Here is a 22,173-nt window from a genome sequence, read left to right on the forward strand (position 1 = left end):
CGATTGTTTTCTCAGGTTAAACCACTACATTGGTGTTTATTCTTTTTAGGTTTTAGGTATTTTTGCCAAATTTCTCTTTGGAAAAGATTTTGTTAGTTTATTTTCTAACCAGTTGTGTATAAGTGTTTTAAATTCTGAATATCGTAGTCAAGAGTAGCAGTTATTTTAAAAGCTTTCAATTGTGATTTTCTTTTTATTTTACTCTTTGTTGATTATAATGATATTGAACTGTTTGTCTATATAAATTTATTCTTTCTTTTATGATTTACTTGCTCTTTATTCCTTTAAAAATTATTGACTTTAAAGAACTTAAAGACATTGAAAGACATTTTTCTGCATAGTATCAGATTATTATTCTCTTGTATGTTTTAGTAGATGTCTTTGTTTAGAGTACTTTTATGTGCATAAAAAGGTTGGCATGCCTTCTTTTTTCTTTTATCCTTCATGCATTCATTCACTCAGAAATTATTACTTGGGTTGTTGTGGTGCAGTGGGTTAAGCCACTACCTGCAGTGCTGGCATCTCATATGGGTACCGGTTTGAGTCCACCTCTGATCCAGCTCCTTGCTTACATGTCTGGGAAAGCAGCAAAGCATGGCTCAAGTCCTTGGGCCCATGCACCCACATGGGACACCTGGAAGAAGCTCCTGTCTCTTGGCTTTGGCCTAGCCCAGCTCTGGCCATCATGGCCACCTGGGGAATGAGTCAGTGTATGTATGGAAGATCTCTCTCTGTCTCTCCTCTCTCTGTAGCTCTGCTTTTAAATAAATAAATAAATAAAATGTTAAAAAGAGAAATTATCACTAAATTCCAAGTTCTGATGTTTTGTTTTCAGAAAGGTTAGTATTGCCTAACAACCTCTATTATAATTTGAAATTCTATTTGAATTGCTTGCTATGCTAAATTTTTATGTATATAATATGGGCTCAGTTTCTCGCTTCTCTTCATGTCCGCTGATCTGTCTCTGGCTATTCACGTATCTGTTCTGCTTTGTTTTACTTTGGATGACTTTATGTTGTATTTTTTAACATCTGGTAGTACAAATGCCTCCTCATTCCTTCTTCAGAGTTTCCTTGGCTATTTTCATTTATATATCATTTCAGATGAACTTGAGATCATTTTGTCAAGGTGCAAAAAAATAAAAAGGCGCTTTGGAATTTTGGTTGGGATGTCATTAAATTTATACATTTATTGTGGGGATAAGTGACATCTTTACATTATTGAGTCTACCATACAAGAACATGGTATGTCTTTCTGTTTTTTTGGATCTTTTAAAAAGATTTCATCATAAAGGTCCATTCTAATTTTTGGTTAGTGTTCCTATGTATTTTACAGGGCCCATCCCTTTCTGTTACTATTTTTTAGAATATATTTTAATTGTTTTTAATTAATAAGAACAGCTGTTTTATTTATGTTTTTTATTGGCTATTATTGGTATTTACAAAAAAATCATTTATATCTATTCATTTTGTAATCAGCCATATACTTAGTTAGGTATTTTAGTTGATTCGAATTTTCTAGGTAAATAGTCATTTTCTTTAAATGATACAATGTTTATTTCTTTTCTGAGTTTACCATTTGGATTTTTTTTTTTTTTTTTGCATAATTGCAAGGATAGAGGCTGGCGCTGTGGCTCACTTGGTTAATCCTCCGCCTGCGGCGCCAGCATCCCATATGAGCACTGGGTTCTAGTCCTGGTTGCTCCTCTTCCACTCCAGCTCTCTGCTGTGGCTTGGGCAGGCAGTGGAGGATGGCCCAGGTCCTTGGGCCCTGCACCTGCGTGGAGACCAGGAGGAAACACCTGGCTCCTGGCTTTGGATCGGCGTAGCTCTAGCCGTAGTGGCCATTTGTGGGGTGAACCATCAGAAGGAAGACCTTTCTCTCTGTCTCTCTCTCTCTCACTGTCTAACTCTGCCTGTCAAATAAATAAATACAAAAAATTGCAAGGATAGAGGGCACAGATAACTCTTTAATATGATGATTTCTTTTGGTTTGGGTAAATTCCCAGAAATGGGATGGCTGAATCATAGGGTAGGTCTATATTCAGATTGATCCTTTTTTTTTTTATTTTTCAAAATATTTATTAATATAAAGAGAACAGATTTTATGTATTTCATAGATACAATACTAAGAAGATAGCAATACTTCCCTTCCACCTTCTGTCAATTCTTTTCCTCCCTTCCGTTCTCTTTTTTCTTTAATTTTTGCAGAAACAATTTTTAACCTAGAAACCTTTTATTTAAGGAACACAAACTTGATGCATTTCATATGTACAGATTTAGGAATACAGTGATTCTTCCTACCTTTTCCTCTCTCCTGCCCTCACTCCCGCCTTTCTTCCTCCTGCCTCTCTTTTTTCTTTTCTCTTCTCTTCTCTTCTCTTCTCTTCTCTTCTCTTCTCTTCTCTTCTCTTCTCTTCTCTTCTCTTCTCTTCTCTTCTTTTCTTTCTTTCTTTTTTTTTGACAGGCAAAGTGGACAGTGAGAGAGAGAGACAGGGAGAAAGGTCTTCCTTTACCATTGGTTCACCCCCCAATGGCTGCTGCAGCCGGTGCACCGCGCAGATCTGAAGCTAGGAGCCAGGTGCTTCTCCCGGTCTCCCATGTGGGTGCAGGGCCCAAGGACTTGGGCCATCCTTCACTGCACTCCTGGGCCACAGCAGAGAGCTGGACTGGAAGAGGAGCAACTGGGACAGAATCTGGTGCCCTGACCGGGACTAGAACCCAGGGTGCCAGCACCACAGGCGGAGGGTTAGCCTAGTGAGCCACGGCGCCGGCCATCCTGCCTCTCTTAGTCCCATTTTTATTTTTTACAAAGATCTATTTTCAGTAGTTATACTCATAAGATAAACTCTACACTAAGTATTCAACCAATAATATGAAGGGAAAAAACAAAAACAAAAACACTGTTCTTCAACAGTCAAGACAAGGGCTGTTCAAAATCTTAGCATCCCGAAGTGTCAGTTTCACTTCTGTGGATTACCTGTTAGATACTCTATTACCACTGATCAGGGAGAACATATGATATTTGTCTTTTTGGGACTGGCTTATTTCACTAAGTATAATGGTTTTTGGTTGCATTCATTTTCTTGCAAAATACAGGATTTCATTCTTATTTTTTTTCTTTTATAGCTGAGTAGTATTCCATAGTATATTAATATCACATTTTCTTTAACCAGTCTTCAGTTGATGGACATCTGGGTTGATTCCATATCTTAGCTATTATAAATTGAGCTGCAGTGGCCGGCGCCGCGGCTCACTAGGCTAATCCTCTGCCTTGCGGTGCCGGCACACCAGGTTCTAGTCCCTGTTGGGGCGCCAGATTCTGTCCCGGTTGCCCCTCTTCCAGGCCAGCTCTCTGCTGTGGCCAGGGAGTGCAGTGGAAGATGGCCCAAGTACTTGGACCCTGCACCCCATGGGAGACCAGGAGAAGCACCTGGCTTCTGCCATCGGATCAGCGCGGTGCGCCCGCCGCAGCGCGCCAGCCGCAGCAGCCATTGGAGGGTGAACCAACGGCAAAGGAAGACCTTTCTCTCTGTCTCTCTCACTGTCCACTCTGCCTGTCAACAACAACAACAACAACAAAAAATTGAGCTGCAGTAAACATGGGGGTACAGATCATTGTTTCATACGCTGATTTCTTTTCCTTTGGGTAAATTTCTAGGAGTGGGATGACTGGGTCATAATGGTGGGTCTGTATCAACATACTGTGACTGTACCAGTTTACATTCCCACCAACAGTGGGTTAAGGTACCTTTTTCATCACATCCTTCCAGCATTTGTCATTTGATTTCTCTATGAGAGCCATTCTAACTGTGGTAAGGTAAAACCTCATTGTACTTTTGATTTGCATTTCCCTGATGGCTAGTGATACTGAGTATTTTTTCATGTGTCTGCTGGCCATTTGGATTTCATCTTTTGAAAAACACCTATTCAAGTCCACTGGATTGTTAGTTTTGTTGTTGTTGAGTTTCATGAGCTCTTCATGGATTCTGGATAATAAGCCTTTATCAGTTGCTTAGTTTGCTAATATTTTCTCCCATTCTGTTGGTGGCCTCTTCACTTGGCTGAGTGTTTGCTTTGCAGTGCAGAAGTTCCTTAGCTTGATGTAATCCCTTTTGTCTATTTTTTTTTTTCATTTATTGCCTGTGCCTCTGGTATCTTTTCCAAGAAGTCTTTGTATTTGCCAATGTCTCAGAGTTTCCCCAAAGTTGTCCTCTAGTAATTTGATGGTATCAGGTCATAGATTTAGATCCTTGATCCATTTTGAGTAATTTTTGTATAACGTGTAAGGTAAGAGTCTTGTTTCGTAACTTCTGCATGTGTAGATCCAAATTTACCAGAAGCGTTTGTTCAGTACAGACTGTCCTTGCTCTAAGGACTGACTTTAACTCCTTTGTCAAAGGTAAGTCGCTTGTGGATGGCAGGAATTAATTTCAGAGGTTTCCATTCTGTTCCATTTGTTGACTACATGTCTGGCTGTTAGGATTATAATTGCCCTGTGCTATGTCCTGAAATTTTGGTTTTGTGATGCCTCTGACTTTGTTTTTGTTGTTTAAGATTGCTTTAGCTATTTGGGATCTCTTGTGTTTCCATAAGAATTTAGCTATTCTCACCCATGCTCGCACATGAATTGCATGCACAAAGCATCTGTGCAGTCTTCATTGTGAGCATGGAATCTCTGTATTGACCCACCCTGCGCAGTCATGGGGCTCTGAGCCTCTGATGCCAGACAATGTGATTACCCAGAGAACCAGCTACACCCCACGCCCTATTGTTGAGTCACAGAATTCCTACGTCACATTGCACAAGGCTCCTACAGTCTCAGGCCCACAAACCTGCCGCAATCACAGGGAGAGCAGAGATGTTCCCAGGGTCCAGCTGCCTATGGGTGCTTTGCCTTGTCAGTTGGAGCCCTGGAGCGCCTCACAGTTCTAAGTGGGAACCCTGCCCCTGCCAATCCTCAGGCCAGACTCAGTGTCAGTGGTGAATGTGGATTTATCTGATAAAATCCCCTAGCTGAGTGTGCAAGTGCTGCCACAGCCTTTACTGGTGTTAAGTTGCCCTTTGTCTCCCTGCTGGTCCTGGTACGCCCTTATCAGGGCATGGGGAAAAAGTTGAGGGGGCTCAACTAGGGCTTCCGGCCAGACTGAAAATCACTGTGGTCTGCAGGGCTCTTTTTCAGGCAGTATCATTGGTGACGTGGGTGCCGCAGTCTGTTCTGACCTCTCTCAGAAGCTGGCGGCTCCTCCAGCCCCCAGCTGCACTAGTCATTGGTGGTGTCCTTGCTCACTGCTGTGTGTTTATATTGTCTCTCTTCTTTCTGTAGAACGTCCACTGCAGACTTCTCCAACTGGGAGATGCACTGGGATATAGAACAGATAGATAACCCTGGGAATGCACTTCCTCCTCTTTTCTTCTGTTATCTTCCTGTGGTCAAAATCAGCATGTCTTTTTCCTATTCAGCCATCTTGGAATCTCCGCCTCCCCCACCCCCCACCCCATAGTTTTTTTTGCCTCTCTTCAGTGTCATTTTAAGTGTGTGTCTTGTGAATTTTGTATCTCAGTCTTAAATTCTTTCTTCCTTTGGAGAAAATCTTTTTAGGAAAGGAAGATCGTTTATGACATTTTCATGGTTAAAAAGTTTCAAAAAATTGTATAAAACAAAAGATAAAGTTCTCCTGCTGGTGCCCTACTCATTTTTCCTCTTTTCAAACGCATTTTCTAAGGGTAAACACTATTACCATGGTAAGGCCACCATAAAACACACTAAACACTTGAGTAGGGGAAAGGGTTTATTGGGGGTAGGGGGGCAGAATCTGACAGGCTGGAGGGAGAGGGCAAGAGCGCAAGAGAGAGAGAGGTCAAGAACACATGTGTGTGGGACGCAGGTCCTGTTATACCCTTGCAGAGGGTAGGGAAGTGAGAGCAAGGAATCCTGTTAGGGTGGAAGGTGGGACTGACGCTTGTGGTTGGGCCATTTGGCCATCTGACATCTAGTCAGCCAGGCTGAGCTTAGGACTGAAGCTTACTGTGCAAGGTGACAACCGGGCCCAGGAAGGCAGTAGAGGATGGCCCAAGTGCTTGGGCCCTGCACCCCATGGGAGACCAGGAGAAGCACCTGGCTCCTGCCTTCGGATCAGCGAGATGCACTGGCCGCAGCGCGCCGGCCGTGGCGGCTATTGGAGGGTGAACCAACGGTAAAGGAAGACCTTTCTCTGTGTGTCTCTCTCTCTCACTGTCCACTCTGCCTGTCAAAATAAATAAATAAATCATATCAATCATGTGTTTTATCTTGGCTTCATGTCATGCTTAGAAAAACTTTCTGTATCCCAATGTAATATAAACTTTCTCCTATGTCTTTGTAATTGTATAATTTTGTTGGGCTTTTGGATTTTATTGGTATAGTTTAATTTTCAAAATTTTCATCTTATTTCTGTGTTCTTATTTAATGGTGTTTCACATGCTTTTTTAATGTTTTATTTTATTGCTGTATTACACAGATTAGGTATTTGTGTGCTAAGTGCACATGTGTTTGCTTTTTTTTAGGTTTTTTTTTTTTTTTTTTTTTCATTTGAAAGAGTTACAAAGAGAGGGAGAGTTAAAGAGAGAGCCATCTTCCATTTGGTGGTTCCCTCCCCTAATGGCTTCAACAGCCAGGGCTGTGCCAGGCCAAAACCAGGAGTTCAGAGCTTCTTCTAGGTCTCCTTACAAGTGCAGGGGTCCAAGCACTTGGGCCATTGTCTACCGCTTTCCCAGGTCCACTAGCAGGAAGTTGTTGGATCAGAAGTTCAGTGGCTGGGTCTCAAACCCGTGCCCTTTTGGGATGCCGGTGTTGCAGCCTGTGGTTTTACCCGCTGTGCCACAATACTGATTCCATATGTGTATGCTTTTTAAGTTATACATCTTTTTCTTTCTGTTCTACTATTGTTTTCTTAATAGTCATAAAACACATTAATACTTTTCCTCACAGATGTCAAAAATAAAAATATCATTTACTGATTTCTCCCAAGTAGAATGTGCCACTATTACTTCAAATACTACATAACATTTTTGTAGTTGTTGTTGTAAATATTGACTTTAAATACTGGAATCTTATTAATATGAGAGGTTTCTTAGATAAGAGGTCTCTAAAAAGTTCATGGAAAATATGCAGTATAGAAAAACTATGCATGAATGTCAAATTATTTTTCCAACAGAATAAGTTTATCTTTTATTTCCTTTTCTCCACGAACTTTTTGAAAAAGTATTCTCTTATCTAAGTATATTTTTAAGACATGTTGTCTGTTTGCATTTTATTAGCTTTTTAAAAAATATTCCAACAATATTCATGCACTGGGATAGCAGATGCTGAGTTTATACACCCATACTTCACACTTTGAACTGAACTGACCCATTGACAGGACCATGTAACACATGTTTTCCTTTTTAATAATTTGTTTATTTGAAAGAGTTACAAAGAAAGAGGGAGAAACAGAAAGAGAGAGAGAGAGAGAGAGAGACAGAGATTTTCTGTCCTCTGTTTCATTCCTCAGATGGCCATGTGCTGGGTCAGGCCAAAGCCAGGAGCCAGGAGCTTCTTCCAGATCTCCCATGTGGATGGCAGGGGCTCAAGCACTTGGGTCATGTTCCACAGCTTTTCCCAGGCCTTTTAGCAGGGATGTAGATTAGAAGTGGAGCAGATGAGACTCGTACCAGAGCCATATGGGATTGTCTCTTTGCAGGCGGCAGCTTTACTTACTACACCACAACGTTGGCCCCACACATGTTTTCTATAACTGTTAACCTTGTAACTTCTGGGTTAGTATATGAGACAGATAGCTGAGATTTTTAAAAAAATTATTTACTTTTAAAATTTTATTAGAGAGAGAGAGAGACGGAGACAGACTGACACAGAAAGGTCTTCTATCTGCTGGTTCATTCTCCAAGTGCCTACAACAACTGGGACTAGGCCAGGACAAAGTAAGGAGCCAGAAACTCAATCTGATCTCCCCCATGGGTGGCAGGGACCCAGGCACTTAAGTCATCACCTGCTGCCTTCTAGGATGTGCACTGGCAGGAAGCTAGAATTGGAAGCAGAGCTGGGACTTAAACATATGCACTTTGATAAAGGATGAGGGCATCCTAGTGGTGTCCTAATGATTGTGCTAAATGACCACCTGATTTCTGAGAGTTTTCAAGGCAGTCCTTTCTGGCTTCTACCAAAGACTGGACTGTGGGATGTTTGAATGGCCTGACAATTTGGTTCTACTTCAGACGTGGAGTGTAAATTTTTTTATTTGACTATTTTCATTTTATTTGCATGAGACAGAGAGAGAGAGAGTGAGTGAGTGAGTGTGTGTGTGAATTGGAAAGAGATCTTTCTTCTGCTGAATCACTGTCCAAATGCCTGCAATCATCAGGGCAGTGCCAGGCAGAAGCCAGGAGCCCAAAGTTAATCCAAGTCTCCCACATGGGTGGCAGGGACTCAAGTACTTGAGTCCTTCAAAAAGTTGTCCATGAAGAGAATACCTGCTGCCTCCCAAGGAAGTGTAATAGCAGGAAGCTGGATTGGAAGTGGAATAGCCTGTACTGGAACTGCTACTCCAGTATGAGATGCGCATGTCACAAGTGGTAGCCTAACTCTTGAGCCAAACAGCTGCCCCAGACCTCTACTCTTTAAACCAACGGCTAAAGGAAGACCTTTCTCTCTGTCTCTCTCTCTCACTGTCCACTCTGCCTGTCAAAAAAAAAAAAATAAATAAAAATATTTGTGCAACATTTTTTTTTTTAGAGGACAAACCAATCATTGGGTGGGGGGAAAGTGAAAAAGTAAAGTTCTTCACCTTCATTCTTATTGTCACAGGTAGTTCAGCTCTGGTTTCAGACTTGCATCCTGAAACTAGTTATGTAGAAGTCCTGTTGTTACTTCCTCTGCTCTCCTAATGTGTGTGGCTGGTCGTTGTTGGTGTGGGTGCGTGCTAGTGTTATACATTCCATGAGGTTTATCAGTGTGTTATTCCACTTTGATTCTGTTTGTTCCTCAAAGTAGACACTGCCAATCAGAACATCCTTTTCTTCTTCTTTTAAAAGCAAATATGTGTGATATTAATACATTAATCTTATTTGCATTTTTTATTTGAAAATTAATTGAGGGGCTGGCACTGTGGTGTAGTGGGTAGAGCCACTGCCTGTGGTGCCAGCATCCCATGTGGGCACCAGTTCGAGACCTGGATGCTCTGCTTCCAATCCAGTTCTCTGCTGTGGCCTGGGAAGGCAGTGGAGGATGGCCCAAGTGCTTGGGCCCCTGCACCTGCCTGGGAGACTTGGAGGAGGCTTCTGGCTCCTGCCCTTGGATCGGCTCAGCTCCAGCTGTTGCGGCTGTTTGGGGAGTGAACCAGCAAATGAAAGATGTCTCTCTCTCTCTCACTCTCTCTCTCTATGCCTCTGCCTCTGCCTCTCTGTGGCTCTGCCTTTAAAATAAATAAATAAATCTTTAAAAAATTAATTGAAAATTATTGGAAGAAGCAGAATATGGAGATTCTCCAAGTACAATTTTGTTCACACTTGTGTGTATTGACATTTTTTAAATTCTTTTTTGTTTTAGTTTTATTGTTAACTGACACATAAACATTGTATATGTTCATGGGGTATCATGTGATGTTTCTATACATGCATACACAATAATGTCTAATGAGGGTAAACATGTATCTCCTTAAATGTTTAATATTGTGTTTTTAAAGGGGTAAAGGTACCTATTGATATTTTATGGGTATGTTTGTTTTCTAATTGTTCATTTCAGTAGGTCATTTAAACATTCTGATCATGTATAGTTGGCTACCTAATAAAAATGTAAATTATCACCCAACAATCTTTTAAAAAATTAGTATTTTTTTAAAAGATTTATTTATTTATTTGAAAGCAGATATACAGAAAGAAAGAGGAAAGTCTTCCCATCTGCTAATTCACTCCCCAAAAAGCTGCAATGGCTGGGCTTCACCAGGCCAAAGCTAGGATATGTGAACTCCATTTGGGTCTCCTATGTGGGTTGCAGTGGTCTAAGTACTTGAGTCATCTTTTGTTATTTTCCAAGGTGCATTAATGGGAGCTGTATCAGAAGTGGAGCCAGGACTCGAACCCATACTCATACGGGATGAGCAGCAGCTTAGCCTGCTGTAACACAACCCCCGTCCCCAGTATTCTTTTTTCTAATTTGTCACAGATGAGCATTTTTTCACAGAGATACCAACTTCCAGGAAATGGAAGTCTTTTCAATAAATTGTAGATTATTCCTTTACAAATTTAGTTTAATATTTTTCTGAGATAATGCTTTTAAATCACTGATGGCAATATTTAGAACTTCATATCTCATTGCATGAAATAAAATTTCTGAACCATGAAATAATAATGATTCATTTTAAATAGTACTTTCAATAAAAATCACCTCTATTATTTTATTGTAGTCATGATACTAGAAGACAGGTTTTGTCTTGTTGACAAAGTATCCCTTTATTCTTATTTTCAAAATGACTTCAAAAACTGAAGTGTTTCAAATTTTTCAGTTTTTTTATATCTGTTTTTATAATCACAATTTATCAGAGATATAACTGAGCATTTCACATTGTTGAGTATTGTAGCCCTGAAGTCAACTTGTCTGGTAAATTTTGAGTTGTAAAAATCCATTTGTGAATATTTTGTCTAGGATTTTCAGATGTATATTCATATTCAAGGATAAACTATAGTTTTATTTTTAGCTCTTATATCTTTTTTGTTTTTTTTTTTAATCATTGAATCTATATCATTTGCACTTACCTTTCAATATTATCTAAAATATGATATGGGAATCACCCATTCCTTAAAACTATGAAAGAATTCTTTAATGAAGTAGTCTTTACCAAGATTTTTATTTCTGGGTATTTGTTAATGTGTTCAATTTTTCTTTACTTCACTTAGTTTCTTTCTTTCTTTTTTTTTTTTTCAGGTCTGTAGAAATTTCCAGTGTGTAAATGCTTCTGTTCTAAATTATGACTGTGATGTTCAGAAGAAATGTCATGGACATGGGGTAGGTACTATTTTCCTTTGGTTTGTTCTTTGAAGTAGTGGTGAATAGCAAGAATTCCTAATGAGGGTTGTGTAAGAATTTCCGGTTTTTTAGGGTTTCAGATGTTGGGGAGTTTAGATTCTTGATCAGTGTTTCACGTGTAGAGAATGCTTATGAATTCATGTATGTGTAGTTCTTTCTTCTGGTTTCCTTCTTGAGTTGATGATACAGAACAACATTCACAATTAACAAAAGTGGTATTTTGATTGCTTTGAAGGTATGTAATAGCAATAAGAATTGTCACTGTGAAAATGGCTGGGCTCCTCCAAATTGTGAGACTAAAGGATATGGAGGAAGTGTGGACAGCGGACCTACATACAATGGCAAGTAATATGGAAAAAAAATTAGAGTGATCTGCTGGTGGCCCAAGTCGTCAATTGGGTATCCTTGAATCTCTGAACCACTTACTGCATCAGTTGTTAAACTAAATTATGTTTATTCTGTGTCCTAAAGTCCTTATGAATGTTTCTGATTTTTTTTTTTTTAAACTTCTGTGTGGACTTACATAGTAGCTTCTTGTCTGGGCTCCGTGTTTCTCATTTTGCTTCCTCTCATCTGTGTTCCATGTTATATTACAGAGCTTCAGTATTTTCCTTCAAGAGTTCAGTTTTGATTATGTACGTGTCCTGCTTTAATTTCTGTGTTTCTGCATTGCTATTAGAATGAAGTTCTCCGCCGGTGCCGCAGCTCACTAGGCTAATCCTCTGCCTGCGGTGCCGGCACACCAGGTTCTAGTCCCGGTCGGGGCACTGGATTCTGTCCCCGTTGCTCCTCTTCCAGTCCAGCTCTCTGCTGTGGCCAGGGAGTGCAGTGGAGGATGGCCCAAGTCCTTGGGCCCTGCACCTGCATAGGAGACCAGGAGAAACACCTGGCTCCTAGCTTCGGATCGGCGTGGTGCGCTGGCCGCAGCGCGCCACCGGAGCGGCCATTGCGGGGTAAATCAATGGAAAAGGAAGACCTTTCTCCCTGTCTCTCTCATTGTCCACTCTGCCTGTCAAAAAAAAAAAAAAAAAAAAAAAAAAAAAAAGAATGAAGTTCTCAAACCCTTAACATGGCTTAAATGCATGATTTGCTCGTAGCTTACCTTTCCAGTCCATATCACTATACATAAAACATATTATAACTTCCTTGACTTGCTTTAATAGACTACTACTCTCTTTTATCTGTGGATCTTCATACCAAATTATTTTCATATTATTGCAGCTATACAGGCTTCTGTTTATACCTTCTTTCTTTCTTTTTAAAAGATTTTTAAAATTTATTGGAAAGAGTTGCAGAGAGAGGTAGAGCCAGAAAGATTGAGAGAGAGAGAGAGGGATAGAGAGAAGAGAGAGACAGAGCGAGAGGTCTTCCATCCTTTGGTTCACTCCCCAGATGACTACAATGGCCAGAGTTGAGCTGATCTGAAGCTAGGAGCCAGGAACTTCCGGGTCTCCCACGCTGGTGCAGGGGCCCAAGGACTTGGGCCATCTTCTGCTGCTATCACAGGCCATAGCAGAGAGCTGGATCGGAAGTGGAGCAGCCGGGACTCGAACTGACACCCATATGGGATGCTGGTACTGTAGGCGGTGGCCCCCTTGGATTTTGAACATTTACATTTAATTCAGTTTGATTGGTAATATGTTTGAGTTTATACCATTGTGATATTTTTCTATCACAGTCTCCCATGTGATATTGTAGGACTTTCTATATATTTCTGATTTTCTGGCTTTTGTGCTCTTGTTGTCATGTATTTTACTTCTACATATGTTATAGACCTGACAGTTAACAGCTGGTTATTTTGCTTTGGTCAGTTAAAGAGATTTAAAAACATTTTAAAAGATTTAAAATTATTTTTACGTACCATATGGTTACAATTTCTAGTGTTCTTCATTTCTTTGAGATTCATTTAATTTCTGCTTAGAGGATTTCTTTTGACTTTTTTTTTATAATGGCAGGTTACCATTGAGAAATACTTTTGGCTTTTGTATTTGTGATGAAGTCTTTGCCTTTCTTAAATGATAATTTAGCTGAGTAAAGAATTATAAGGAACCAGTCCCTTCTCCCCACCATCCCACTTATAATAAGATATCCCTATATTGTCTTCTGATTTGCATTGTTTTCCCTGAAAAATCTACTATAATTCTTTTCTTTGTATTCAGTGTCTTTATGTAATCTATCTTTTATTCTCTCTTTGTAAGATTTACCCTGTTTCTGACTTTTAGAAATTTATTGTAACGTGTCTGGATGTGCCTGTAATTTTTTGAGCTTTTTTTGTCTGTTAAAATTTTTAGCCATTATTTCTTCAAATATATTTCTTTTCTTTCCTTTTTTAAAAGATTGATTGATTTGTTTGAAAGAGTTACAGAGAGAAAGAGAAAGAAAGATATATCTTCTAGCCACTGTTTTACTCCCCAGATGGCTGCAATGACCAGGGCTGGCCAGGGTGAAACCAGGAGCCATCTGAGTCTCCCACATGTTTTGCAGGGTCCAAGCACTTGGGCCATTTTCTGCTGTTCTTCCCAGGCCATTAGCAGGAGCTGAATCAGAAGTGGAGCAGCTGGCAAATTAACCAGCACCCATATGGTGTGGCCAGGGAGCTCTGGTCAGTGCTCTAGGTGGGGCTAATATGCAGTGTGACAGAAGGCTCTCAATGTCTCAGGTAGCAATTGCTGCACTTTGCTCTGCTAGCCTGAGTCGTCCGCAGAGAGGCAGAGACATTTCCAGAGACAGCTGCCTGTGGGTTCTCCACCTAGGTGACTTGAGCCCGGGAGCCTGATGTGTTGAGGGGCTGGGGCACCTCACAGTCATACGTGGCTGCCCAGCCCCTCTCAGTCCTCCCAGACAGAATGAGAGTCAGTGGAGACCGTGGATTTCTCCCTCTGCTGGAATCTCTGGATCACACACATGTAGGAGAGCCTCAGGCTGAATGTTACCTTCTCTGTGCTGGTTGCCAGGTGTGTGATGTGGTACTGCTGAGAAGGTGGCATCTTTGTCCCAGCCAGTTTCTGCAGCTTCTGCTTCTGCCCGAAACAGCACCCACCCTCAGCCAGTTGCCGAGTGCTTTTGTCATGGGGAGTAGGGTGAGAGAAACGTACTCTGTTTTTTTCCGACTGGGTCAGCAGGTAACCCTACCCTCCTTAGGACTCCAGGCCAGACTCAGGCCACACTCTCATGCAACTACATCGCCAGTGGCCCAGGCTACTGCAGGCTGATCTCCCCTCACACCCAGGCTGGTGTTTTACCTGGCTCTCGGCTGCTGGGGTTGTGTGTTTACTCCGTTTTCCTGTTGCATGTGTGTGTGGGGAGCAACTCGGACTAGACTAAGTTACTGGAATTAAGACTTATTCTATGCATCTGCTCTCCCACAATATGGCGCTGGGAGAGGAGTAAACAGCTTCTACGCAGCTGTCTCTCGGCAACTTGAGTGATGACCTGCAGGAGCTGATCCTGCTCCTGATTGGAGGAGAGCAGTGTACTCGGCGTGTGGGTAGCAGAGTTGGGATTGGTGGAAGAGGACTATAAAGGAGGAGAGAGACAACATGCAGCAGGAACATCTAAGAGGAACACCTGAGGAACATCTGAGCAGCCCCCGAGAGAGCCGGCCGGCGGTGTGCCGCTCCCCCGTGGAAGTGGAGAAAGTGGCAGAGGGAACCGCCCTTCCACGGAGGTGGAAGGGTCGGTAGCCAATCTGGGAAGAACCAGCAGCAAACCCGGGAAGGGCCGAGCAGACAAAAGAACAGCGCAGGGTCCTGTGTCATTCCTCCGCGAAGAGGGGGAGCGACATGTGTGCACCTTCCACACTGCTCCACAGTGTTCTTCCTCCTGTAGAATTTCCATTGCAATTTTCTCTCTCCTCACTCTACTCTGAGAATGTACTAGCAACCCTGCCCCCCCCTTTTTTTACATTATTTACCCTTAGCCTAGAGCAGTATACCCTTCCCTATTCCGCCATCTTGAAATCCTCTCCATGTACAAAGTGATCAGTAATCAATTAACTATTTGAGGGTAACCCTGTATGGATCTTCAGATTCTAAGTAGCTCCTTTCCTGTGGTACTTTGCTCAGTGAACTCTAACAACTTTGTCTTCTGCACTATCTCTTCAACCCAAGATAGTAACTTGGCTTTGCTTGTGTTTCCACATTCCCCATTGAGGTCTGTTAACTCTCTCTAACCAGTAAACTGGGGCAATTTAAGAGTCACCTTATTTCAATTTCTGTTTAACGGGAGTCATTGTTTTTTGTTCTGTCATTGCTAATTCTTTAAAACTGGTGTTTCATATATTTTGTCTGGCTGTTTTAGTTTAGTTGATAAATCTGTTACTACATCTTGGCTAGATGTGAAAGTCAGAATTATGATTGTTAATAACTGTGTATTCTGTCAGGTTGCTGTCCTGTAACTTGATTTAGCTGTTTTTAAATTATTTAACATTTGGGTTGTTTCTGTACTTTTGATATGCACTGTTAACAAATATGCATTTTTTTTGTCCAGTTGAAGGATAAATTGCCAATAATGAGTTTATTTAGTTGAAGGGCATAATAAGTCTATTTGTGGTTATTGATAAAATTTCCAAACAAATAATACTGTGGTGAATTGCTGCCCATAGCCTGAAGGTACCAGTTTCAATACAATCTTACCATTTTTATGTTGGGTACCTGAATTTAAATTTATCTACCTATTAGTAATTATGAAATGCCATAATTTTTTGTGTGTTTTTTTTTAAATTGAATGTGTCATATAATTTTATACTTGTATTAGAAATTTCTGGTCCTTCTACAAACTGAATTATGAGGAAAATTTTAGTTTATCATTTCTTTATTTCTCTAAAGAACACAAAACAGATAAGATTAATGATAATTAATGACATTTTCAAAAGTTATAATGATACTTAAAATCCAGGAGACATAAAAATAAGATTGATAACTTCAACTATAAAAGATAATAAACTGCTGCACAGAAGAAAGTGTAATACCATTAAAACAAATGACAAAATGGGAAAATATTTCCAACTCATATCACAGACAAAGCTCATCTCCATAGCATATGGAGTTTTTAGGATCTAAGAACAACAAAATCAAATGTCTAATAGAATAATAGTGAAAGAACTGAGCTGAGAAAAAGAAATAACTGTTTTTCCTTAAACACAAAAGGTGCTGAACTCAATAGTATTAAACAAAAATATATAAATGGAATTTATATAATAAATAATTTTTCAGCTACCAGGTTGGCAAAAATCCTTCAGCTTGGCTCTGTGAGTGAGGCTGTGTGGAATTCTTATGTATTGTTTGAGGGTGTACTAACTTGTAGCCATCACAGTGGAGGACCATTTGATAACACCTTATAAAAATGATGAACACCTGCATCCTTTGATATAGCAGTACTGCCTTTGGCATGTTCTGTAATCATAACTGTGTATGATATGATGTGTATAAAGTTATGGATTATACCATATTTTTTATAGTAGTGAAAGATTGAAAAATAGAAGTATCTGTTAGTGGAGTACTAATTAAAACTACAGAATATCTTCTGGAAGTTTGTGTAGAAAATGAGTATGCCCTCTGTGGTTTTGAAAGATATATAGATAGGTGAAAAAAAAAGTGATGTGCCAAATAGTGTTTATCATATGCAATTTTGAGGGATTGCTGTTAAAAATTCATTTCTGTATTGCTTAAATTTGCAAAATATAAGATTATACAAGAGGCTAATGAAATGGTTATTTTTGTAAAGGCAAAAATTGGGTGGTCAGGCATGAAGCACGAGAAGACTTCCCAGTGTATTCAGTTTATATCAGTTTATTGAATAATGTGAAAATTTATAATTACTCAGAATGTTCTGGGTAGTATGAGTTAGTATGGTGACCATTCTTTCACATTTCATCTCTCTAGAAAAGAATACTGCTCTGAGGGATGGACTCCTGGTGTTCTTCTTCCTCATTGTTCCCCTCATTGGATTGGCTGCTTTTGTCTTCATTAAGAGAGATCAACTGTGGAGAAGCTACTTCAGAAAGAAGAGATCACAAACATATGAGTAGATAGATGTTTTAAATCTACATTAATAATTTAACGTTTTAGTGATGATGGATGTATCATGGGGATTGTCAGTCTTAGAAATGGGGCACTATTCTTTTGAGTTGGTTAGTATGTTTTAAAGGGTAATGGTGGCTAAGCATTTTCACAGGGAGGGGAATCAGCCTGTCTGCTGAAAAGGGCCTCCAGAACTAATTTTGCTTAATGTTGATTTCTGAGATGTGATTTGTGATTCCTAATTAGAGACTGAAATATGAGATAAGATAAGTAAATGTTGAAAATTTTCTTGTCTTTATTTCCTGTATCAGTTCTCATACAGGACAGTTTTTAAATTCTCAGTTTTGAAAACAGATTTTGTGAATTTTAAGCTTTTAAAAAATAAATTTTGAGGTAGGTTTGTGGCATGGCATTTGAGACTCTCCCATCCTGCATTGATGTGCCAGTTTGAGTTCTCATCTAGCTTCCTGTTAATGCATTTTGGGAAGCAGCAGGTAATCCACCTACATGAGAGCTATGGATGGAGTTCCAGGCTCCTGGCTTTAATCTGGCACAGAACTGGCTGTTGCGGGCATTTGGGGAGTACACCAGAGAATGGAAGATCTCTTGCTGTCTTTTTCTCTGCTTGCCTCTCAAATAGATGAAAAACGGGCAAAAAGAACATTTGATGAGAAAAATTAGGAAACACTATCCTAATTGACCAAATTTTATTTCTTAGAATTTTATTTATTTACTCTATATTTATTTAGTTATTGAATTTATTTATTTAATTAACTTATTTAATTATAAACTGTGGGGAGCAACTGGGAGCAACTCAGACTAGACTAAGTTACTGGAACTAAGACTTATTCTATGCATCTGCTCTCCCACAATATGGCGCTGAGAAGGGAGAAACAGCTTCTACTCAGCTGCCTCCAGTTCAACCAATAAACTGTAGGACCTGCTCCTGATTGGAGGAGAGCAGCGTACTCGGCATGTGGGTAGCAGAGTTGGGATTGGCGGAAGAGGACTATAAAGGAGGAGAGAGACAACATGCACCAGGAACATCTATCTGAAGGAACACCTGTGCAGCCCCCGAGAGAGCCGGCCGGCGGTGTGCCGCTCCCCCGCGGAAGTGGGGAAAGTGGCAGGGGGAACCGCCCTTCCACGGAGGTGGAAGGGTCGGTAGCCAACCCGGGAAGAACCAGCAGCAAACCCGGGTCGGTAGCCAACCCGGGAAGAACCAGCAGCAAACCCGGGAAGGGCCGAGCAGACAAAAGAACAGCGCAGGGTCCTGTGTCGTTCCTCCACGAAGAGGGGGAGCGACATAATGGTGCCGTGACTCGGATAGGAAGCCTAGGCAGGGTTTAGTGTCGTTCCTCCACGAAGAGGGGGAGCAACATAAACTGTGGTTAATACTTTTTCATATTGTGAGGGTTAGATGTGGAAAGCTAGTAGAAATGTTGTAGGTTTCAGCTTTCATTGTGATCATTATCACCACCATTACTGACTTTATTTTTCAATATGTGTAATAAATCATGTGTAAATGTTTTAATATTATTTTAACCCAAAGGTTGTTGTATCTTTCAGATCAGATGGCAAAAATCAAGCAAATGTTTCTAGACAGCCAGTGAGTGTTCCTCGGCATGTATCTCCAGTGACGGCTCCTAGAGAAGTTGTAAGTTTAAAATGGAAAGTTCGTATTATTTATTATGTTTGAGGATTAAAAATTAGAGTTATATACAAATAGATAGAAATATTGAACATTGGATTTCAGCATTGTTCTAGGTGGTCCCTGTGTTGAAGGAATTCTAGCAGAGTCCCTGGCTCAGAACATATGGGAATAGAAATCTGGAAATTAAGAACAACGTACCTTGAAACAATATTGGGAAATGATACAGGATCTATGATACCACTGTTTTTGCCCTATGTTCACTTGTCTTTGTTTTTAATACCTTGTTTCACTAGGGCTTGTTCTTAATGACTTGGTGTTGAGTTTCTGGACAGATCTAATCATCTCAGCATTAGGACTAATCGTCGCTGTTTCTGAGAATGTATTAGGGATGATCAGCATAGTGATATAATTTAACTGATACACGTGGATTCCTATGTAATATATATGATTTTCCACTTGTAAACTTTTACAATGTTTTATTTGATATTTTACACAGCTGAAGTGATTGTTCATTGTGGTTTTGATTTGCATTTCCCTGATGATTAGGGATGTTGAGCCTTTTTTTCATATACTTGTTGGCCATGCATGTGTCTATTTTGGTCTTTTGCCTGTTTTTCATTGATTTATTTGTGTGTGTGGGGGGGGTTGATAATTGATTTACTTATATTCTTTCCTTTTTTTATTTTTAATTGAGAGGTAGGGTTATGGACAGTGAGTGGGAGAGATAGGGAGAAAGGTTTTCCATCTGCTGGTTTACTCCCCAGATGGTCACAATGGCCAGAACTGGGTTGATCTGGAGCCAGGAGCTTCTTCTGAGTCTCCCACAGGGATGCAGGGGCCCAAGCACTTGGGTCATCTTCTACTGCTTTCCCAGGCCGTGGCAGAGAGCTGGATCAGATGAGAAGCAGCCGGGACTAGAACCAGCGCCCAATATGGGATGCCAGCGGTTCAGGTGGAAGATTAACTTACTGTGCCACAGCGCCAGCTCCAAGTTATTTATATTTTTTGTGTATTTTGGATACCAACTCCTTATTGATGTGTGTGGTTTGTAAATATTTTAACCCTTTCCACAGATTAGCTCTTTCTTCTTTTGATTGTTTTCCCTTGCTTTTATTTTGGTACACTACTGTTTGTCTATTTATGCTTTTGTACTCACCAGTGAATTTTAGGATTTTTTTCCTAGTTTTATGAAGAATTTTGATGATTTATGAAGAATTTCAAGAATATTGCTTGAATATGTAAATCTCTTTGGGTATTATGGACTTTTTAAAATAATATCAACTTTCTAATCCTTTAACTTGAGATTTCTTTTCATTTCTTTATGTCTCCTTTAATTTCCTTTGTCAATATTTTATAGTTTGTGGTGTACTGTTATTTTTGCTACTTTGTTAAATTTATTCAAAATGAATTTTTTTGTAAGATAGTTTGTTTTAGTGTGTAAGTGCTACTGACTTTTTGTCCTGCAAGTTTACTGAATTTATGTATTAGTTCTATAAACTTTCGAGTGGAGCCTTTAGAATTTTCTATATATAAGATCTACCAACAGGGACACTTTTCCTTTTTCCTTTATAGTTTGGATGCTTTTTCTTGCCTAGTTGTTTTGGTTAGAATTGCCCATACTATGTTGAATAGAAATAGCAACAATAGGCTTATTATTTATATTAGAGGAAAAGTTGTCAGTTTTTCACTGTTGATTATGATATTAACCATGGGCTTGTGAAATGCAGCCTTTATTTTGTTGAGGTTTATTCTTTATATACCTAATTATTGAAAGTTTTTATAATGGAAGGATATTTACATTTGTTGAATACTTTTTATGTCAGTGTCTCGTTTATTTTTTATTTAAAATAATTCAAATACAGAAAAGTATGAAGAAGAGTTCAATGAATACAGTTTTTAAAATTTTACCACACACACACCATTTTTCTTGAAAGCAGGGATAAATATAATAATGTCTTATAATGATTCATGACAAATCAAAGTTAGGAATGAAAGGTATATTATATTATGAGTACAATTCAGTGAAGACATTTATAAATATCTGTATTCCAAATAATATGACATATATTAATTTTGAAATAAGTTTTTATATATACACATACACACATAAACTTCTACATATGAGAGAAAGTGAGGTATTTGTCTGTATCTGATTCATTTAACTTAGCGTCATGATCTCCAGTACCACCCATTTTGTTGCAGATGTCACTATTTCATGTTTTTTGTGCCTGAAAAATACTTCATCATGTGTGTATGTCACATTTTCTTTATTCACACCAGTTGATGGTTATCTAGGTTGATTCCACTTCTTTGCTATTGTGTATTGGGCTGTAATAAACTTGGTAGTGCAGGTTATCTCTTTCGTATGCTGACTTCATTTCCATTTGATATATTCCCAGAATTGCGGATAGCTGGATTTCGCCAGTGGATTTCCTAGATCCATTTTTAGTTTTTCAGGGAACCTCCACATTGTTTTCCATAATGGCTGTGTTAATTTGCATCCCACCAGCAATGCATTATGGTTCCCTTTTCTCCACATCCTTTCCAGTATTTGGTATTTTTTGACTTTTTGGTAATACCCATTCTAACTAGAGTGAAATGATACCTCTTGTAGTTTTTATTTGCATTTTGCTGATGGCTGTGATCCTGATCATTTTTTGATGTGTTTATTCACCATTTGTATTTCTTCTTTTTTGAAAGATAATTTATTTATTTAAAAGGCAGAGTGATGGGAGAGAGGCAGACACACACACACACACACACACACAGATCTTCCACCTGCTGGTTCACTCCTGAAATCCTGGCAACAGCCAGAGCTGGACCATGCTGAATCCTGAAGTCCTCTTAGGTGGGTGGCAGGGACCCAAGTGTTCGGACTACTATCTACTGCTTTCCTAGGTGCATTAGTGGGAAGCTGGATTGGAAGCAGGGGAGCCAGGACACAAATTGGCACTATAATATGGGATGCAGGCATTGCAAGAAAGCAGTGGCTTAACTCAGTGCCCCACAATGCCTGTCCCTGTATTTCTTTTGAAAAATGAATATTCATATCCTATGTTAATTTTTAAAGTGGATGTTTATTTTGTCCTTGTTGAATTTCTTGAGCTCCTTGTATATTCTGGGTATTAATCCTTCTTTATCAGATGTATAGTTTGCAAATATTTTCTTCCTCTCTATTGATTGTGTATTCACTTTGTTTCCTTTGCTATGCAGACTTTTTTTTTAGTTTGACATAATCCCATTTATCTAATTTATTGCTTATGCCTTTGGGGTCTTATCCAAAAGATGATTGCCTAAGCCAGTGTTTTGGAGTGTTCTTCCTATGTTTTCCTCATATAGTTTCAGGTCTTATATTTAAGTATATGATTCATTTTGAGTTGATTTTTGTATGGAAGGTAAAGTAGGGGGTCTTGCTTCAAACTCTCAGCTTTTTCCCATTCA

The 22,173-nt window shown here is 39.6% G+C and overlaps 1 protein-coding gene across 1 annotated transcript in view; it reads left to right on the plus strand.

Moving 5' to 3' along the window:
- ADAM9 (ADAM metallopeptidase domain 9) overlaps positions 1-22,173 on the plus strand; it is a 137,392-nt gene that overhangs the window by 98,510 nt on the left and 16,709 nt on the right. The window contains exons 17-20 of the mRNA XM_002720772.5: positions 10,957-11,037; positions 11,294-11,399; positions 16,941-17,082; positions 18,648-18,735. Coding sequence (XP_002720818.1) covers positions 10,957-11,037; positions 11,294-11,399; positions 16,941-17,082; positions 18,648-18,735 — 417 coding nt within the window. The remainder of the gene's footprint in view (positions 1-10,956; positions 11,038-11,293; positions 11,400-16,940; positions 17,083-18,647; positions 18,736-22,173) is intronic.

This window comes from Oryctolagus cuniculus, chromosome 2, assembly GCF_051225735.1.
Source record: "Oryctolagus cuniculus isolate XC-2025 breed Fujian yellow rabbit chromosome 2, ASM5122573v1, whole genome shotgun sequence".
Lineage (NCBI taxonomy): Eukaryota > Metazoa > Chordata > Mammalia > Lagomorpha > Leporidae > Oryctolagus > Oryctolagus cuniculus.